Source organism: Triticum dicoccoides, chromosome 7A (genome assembly GCF_002162155.2).
Source record: "Triticum dicoccoides isolate Atlit2015 ecotype Zavitan chromosome 7A, WEW_v2.0, whole genome shotgun sequence".
Taxonomy (NCBI): domain Eukaryota; kingdom Viridiplantae; phylum Streptophyta; class Magnoliopsida; order Poales; family Poaceae; genus Triticum; species Triticum dicoccoides.
Genome location: NC_041392.1, coordinates 239,880,012 through 239,885,725, shown reverse-complemented (window position 1 = coordinate 239,885,725; position 5,714 = coordinate 239,880,012). Strand labels below are relative to the sequence as shown.

General features: G+C 43.7%; 1 protein-coding gene across 1 annotated transcript; it reads right to left on the bottom strand.

Moving 5' to 3' along the window:
- Window positions 1–810: 810 nt before the first annotated feature.
- LOC119330047 (serine/threonine-protein phosphatase 7-like) lies at window positions 811–5,113 on the bottom strand. The gene is made up of 5 exons (XM_037603154.1): window positions 4,498–5,113; window positions 3,264–3,767; window positions 2,075–2,221; window positions 1,658–1,765; window positions 811–1,478 (listed from the first exon to the last, which is right to left on the bottom strand). Exons 1-5 carry the CDS (start codon window positions 5,008–5,010, stop codon window positions 1,389–1,391), a joined length of 1,362 nt encoding a protein of 453 aa, XP_037459051.1. The 5' UTR covers window positions 5,011–5,113; the 3' UTR covers window positions 811–1,388.
- Between the last annotated feature and the right edge of the window lie 601 nt (window positions 5,114–5,714).

Here is a 5,714-nt window from a genome sequence, read left to right as displayed (position 1 = left end):
AGCAAAAGTAGCTGATCGCACAGGTTTATCACCAGGATACCGGACTCGCCCGTGCCAACAGGAACAACCGAGCAAGTGTCACAGCAACAGCCCTTGTGTCACGGTACCTCGTCTCCGTCTCCATCGCCGTCTCAATGCATGGCACTGGCACAAGAAACGCCACTAGACTAGACACATCATGCTCAAACGTCAGTAGGGGGCACGTCGTGTTTATCCACTGGCTTCTCCACCCGGCGGGAATATCACCACTGTTTGAAACACACGAATCGAGTAGAGATACCGATACGAGTGCTCTATCTGACACACAGTTCACAAATGGACAGCACTGCTAACTGAAACTTCTTCTCAACCAATCTACTACTGATGCTGTGAACACTAACATGTCTAAGGATTGTACCTCAACATCAACTGAACTGAAGTGATGGTAGATGGATGGATGGATCAGGTACTGGCGGTGGTTCCGTCATCGTAGACGGCGACGGTGCAGTCGTCAGTGGTTATGCGAGCAGAAGTGCTCGAGGGGCGGAGAACGTGAAGACGGTGGATGGTGGTTAACTGATGATGCCATTGCCATGTCAACGGCCTACGAAGAGTTTTCATCAATTACTAATCGAGCGTCTTCATCCAGTCATCCTCCGGAGCTTACGGAGAGGCCGTGGTTGGCTGTTTGTCTTGCCCTTGCCAAGTCTAAGAGTTCTCCACGCAACTCTTTCTTTCATGAGAGAGATCAAAAAATAATACCATTCGTCCAGCGACTCTGCCAGGGGACAGATAGAACTTGGAAACAGATCAGACATAAAACAAGAATCATACAGTATTTCCTAGGTGTGCTGAATACAGATGCGCCATTCCATCAGAAACCAACAATGCTTGCGGCTCCAGCCGCAGCCTGCAGCTGTGCCAGGGCCAGGACTTTGCCTCTAGATACCCTGCACGCATACATGTCTATCTTTGGCTGCTGGGCCTAGTTGTACTAATTCAGCGACAAGTAATATGGATCAGATCGGAGGGAGTAGCATAATCCTCTCGAGGAAACAAGATAATACGGCTCAGCAGGTTTGGTGTCCAAGTGCAGAACCCATCCTCAGAAAATAACAAGATAATATGCTAACCGACAAATTGAGAGATGAAGGTCCTCTGAACTGCCATGTTGGTTGTCTGCACTCAATATTTCCAGGAATTACTAGATGACAGATGTTTTTCCCATGGTCATGTGAATACATGTCAGGCTAAAAACCAACCAACCCACTGATAATCTTGGCGGACGTGACAAAATATTAGTTACGAAGTCTGCAATGTTAGTACCAATCAAAAGAACTACTCGTTACCACTTCTCCGGTTCGCGGTGACAATTCGCATGCTAAGTACAATTACAATACAGGTTGTGATCAACTGCTCGACGTGCCAGTGTCCATGGCACCTAGATTTAACTCTTCATCAGAATCAATTACGTCTTCGAAATCATAGTAGGGATGCGCCTGCACGCAGAAAAACAGTTTAGTCCGTTTATTTCCCATACCCCTAAGGGTACCATACTAAAATGTGTGTAACATTTTTCTATGAAGAATGATTCATCTTACATAAAAATAATAGAATCAAAATATTATTCAACACATAAACTTTTTAAGGATTAGGAACGAACATATATATCACATACCTTAGGCCGAGGCTTTACAGCTTGAAAAGTATGGAAATCAGGGGTAGCAAAATCAGGGGGGCTGAGGACAATATATGCTCCAGAATTGTTGTAACGGTCCACTGAAGCCTGTACCGGAATCAGATACCGACTGTTATTAATGGTACACAATCTTTTCCATGAATAACGAGTCACACACAATACGAAGTACTCCCTCCGTTCCAAATTACTCGTCCCAGAAATGGATGTATCTAAAACTAAAATACATCTAGATACATCCATTTCTGCAACGAGTAATTCGGAATGGAGGGAGTACAATTTTACATTAGTTGTAAAGTCAATCATTTAGCAAGGATCCACTAATGAAACTTTGTATCAAAGAACAAAAGTGAAGCAATACTGTCAGGCTGAACAATAAATCATATCACAAAGTATAACCTGAAATTGTGGATAGTCTGGGGCACTGAAGAGAGTTATTAACTTTCCGCATGCGACGTGATGGTCGATTGTATATCCACTGTCCATTGCTAATAGATCATGCCGCTTATCTCTTGCATCTGGGCCTTCATGTGATCTGATGATTAACTTCGTTCAACAAAAAGTGAAAGTAAGTACTAATAAAAAACTTCTGTAGTTTTGTGATAACACCCAGTTTCTAATGCCACGAAGGAAAATGTATGTGCTACAGCATATCAAATTCCATAAAATGCACACTGACGAGACTTTAAAGTGTAACCGATATTTATAGATATGCAGCCATCAATGTTGAACATAAACAATAAACTAACTAGAACCATGAAGTATACAATTAAAGTTCACCAATGAGCATTCGCGGTTTTGCATTCAGAAGGCTTAAAATATACTGCCTCTGTCCATTAATATAAGACCATTTTTAGACTGACCATAAGTCTAAAAAACGTCTTATATTAATGAACAGAGGGAATATATACTTTAGTACAAGAAGAAAACTGTTGAATACTTAAATGCATGCTAACTTTAGTAGTCTAGTTACAGAATTACAAGTTCTATCATATACAACTAATCAACCATTGTAGTTAAACATCCAAATGTAAGCAAGAAATTTGAGACAATGCGATATTAGAAGGAACTAACTTGGCAGTGTGTTATGCATGATAAACAATAGTAGAAAAAGGGAAGCTTCATGATAATAGGTACTTGAGACAGATATGACAACATAAATCTAGCATTTTAATTTCCAAAAATGCATGTGACACTATTACTGCATATGGGATGACATCAATCAGGAATCCAGAACAGGCAAAAATTTCATGTTTGATGTACCAGTCGCACCTACACTGAAATAGCAAGTGTCTATAACGTTGAAGAACGAAATTTGAAAAGGAAGAAGTACAAAAATAAAATGAAAAGGTAAATATTGATAAAGCAAAAACAGGTAGAGGGCTTAAAAGGATAGTCACATGCTAGAAATTATAATTCCCTAAGCTACATTCTTTAGATATATATTCGAGAATTTTATATTGCGATGTGAGGCAAACTTCAGCTATCGAGCATAAGACTATCTAAATAACTTAATAAGAAATAAATCAGTTCATCAAATAATTTAAATCAAGCATGCTACAACAATAGTAAATGAAAGAAAGCAAACCTTCAGATTATTTGTATATAGAAACTGTTGAGTGATATCTGGACCCCAAAGCAAACCAATGCCCCTTTCATTATTCAGGGAAAGACCCTTATCTAAGGAAGGATCAGACCAAAGCACATCTCCAGGAATCAAGTTTGAACCCTCATACGGGGTGTCAAGAACAGTTCTTCTCGCTTTTAACAATTCGTCCAGGGATCCAAGCTTCAAAGTAGTAGAGTCATCAGTAGGACCCGCCTTATATTTGTGACCTTTCTTTGCCCTTTTCGACCTTTTCGACGGTAGTACAACCGCCCCACGAAAAATCCCTCCATGAGCAGTATACACACATCCTGCTATTATTGATGCTAGAGGAAGATCTTCAAAACATCTTAAAAACTTCCGATAAACTTGAGCGCCTTGACCTTTATATTTAACCATTACCTCCTGTTCGAAACCATATACTGACGTGCAGTACTTGGATTCATGATTTCCTCGGAGAAGAAACACACAATTTGGAAGGAATACCTGCAAGTAATGAAATAAGTTGATGACCATTAGCTGGTACTTTAAATTGCTTGAAACCTTAAGGGAACCTATCATTTACCACTTTCTTTTACAATTGAAAAGGATAGTTAGATATTTATGCCAAATCTTTGATATCTCCTCAGTTGTCATGACTTCGTGTAAAGAGTGTTAGACTTTGTGGAAACACTGGCAACCTACAACGACAAAGTCCTTGATAGGCAATGGTGGATATTCTAATCTAGGGACTGAGTCACAGAATTCTGTGCTAATTTCAATATGAATGTACAGATCCATCACAGTGCCCAAACACACACTTCCCAAGTTCAACCCAAACACATTTCTATGAAGCTACTTTCTCCTCCCACAAAAATAGGCCCCTAAGTTTTGTCTTAAGTCAAAACTTTTTTTCTATAAAGTTTTTGTCTTAAGTCAAACATGTGAACACACTTCCCGATAGCTATTTCATGATGAATCTATTGATACTGATTTGGTATTAAAATGTTGACTTTTCTTTTTCTATAAACTAGGTCAAACTTAAAAGTTTATGTTGAACAAAACTTAGGGGATCTATTTTTTGAGAAGGAGGGAGTACAATTTTTATGCTGATATTCATTATGAAGCATCAATTAAAGCGAAGAAACAAATGAACTAATACTCATAGAAATAAAAATGTGCTGAGTATTGGTGATATAACAAGCTTAAACCAGTAGGAATGTTGGGGGAAATTCACCTTCCAAGCCAGGAGGAGGAGCAAGGTCTCGAGGCCCCAAGCGCCGCGATCCACGTAATCCCCGTTAAAGACAAAGATTCGCTCCTCCGAGGGGAACCCGGCGTCCCGGAGCAGGAACATGACGTCGTGGAGCTGGCCGTGGACGTCCCCCACGACGACGACGGACTGGTCGGGCCGCGGGTCGACGCGGACGATGTTGGGCTCGCGGTGGAGGATGACGGCGGCGGCGACGACGAGCCGCCGGACGAAATCCGCGGAGAGCACCGAGGGGAGCTGGTCCGGCGGGATGCTCCGCGAGCACCAGTCGAGCGCCGCGGTGAAGCTGGCCACCCAGTCCCGCGTCAGCACGCCGTCCTCGGGCCACTCGACCGGCGGGGGCTGCGCGACCGGAGAGGGGGAAGGAGGGGGGTCGAGCGCGCCGTCCTTGGGCCACTGGGCCGGCGGGGTCGGCGCGGCCGGAGAGGGGGGAGGAGGGGGGTCGAGCGCGCCGCCGGGCTCCGCCATGGCATGCATCGGATCCGTCGCGGCGAGCTCGATGATTTTCCGTTCTTCCTTTGCTGCGGTTTTTGGGGGCACGGGACGGGGAGGGGCTCGTTCCAGTTGGCGGCCGCTTTTTAGTTTCTCTTCTTTTTCCCCGTGCCGCCTGTTCGCTTTCTTTGACTGACGCGTTTGGCCAAGATGTTGCAGGCTTTGCGGTGGGGGTTTGGATTTCTTCCGCTTGTTTTCTCTGCTGGTCAGATTTGAAAAGCAGTGGTCTTGCTTTTGAAATCGACGATGGATGTTTCAAATTTACTAACTCATCTGTGTGCACGATATATCAGCTATGAAACCATGATTCTCGAACGGGCACACTCAAACCTCCCGCATCCGTCTCGAGCAAACGGTTCGAACGCCACAGGCCATCCAATGATGTCCCTTATTTATCAGCAAACTATAGTTCAAATTTCTGTTTTTCTGCAAATCAAAAGCAAATCAGGAGGTTTTACGATAGTCCATACACCCGCTACATAGGACTCAGACACCCTTGGGCCACTAAAAACTGAGGCGGAGCCCGCGTATTTGGAGCTAGCACCACTGTTCCCGCGACAAAACCACTCTTCTCAACACTCTCTACAATCATCCCGCCACTCACCACCCTAATTCCCGCCCTTTTCTGCCGCCGTCGCATGGACTCGCACGAAAAGCTGCCGGAGACAGCGGAGGTGGAGGATCCGATG

What these genes read in the sequence shown, in the direction of transcription:
- LOC119330047 (XM_037603154.1), bottom strand. Translation starts at nt 5,010, where the DNA reads ATGCATGCCATGGCGGAGCCCGGCGGCGCGCTCGACCCCCCTCCTCCC. An exon ending in TATATACAAATAATCTGAAG is followed by an intron (nt 2,222 to 3,263) that starts GTTTGCTTTCTT and finishes TGTTGAACGAAG; the next exon opens with TTAATCATCAGATCACATGA. An exon ending in CAGACTATCCACAATTTCAG is followed by an intron (nt 1,766 to 2,074) that starts GTTATACTTTGT and finishes ATTCCGGTACAG; the next exon opens with GCTTCAGTGGACCGTTACAA.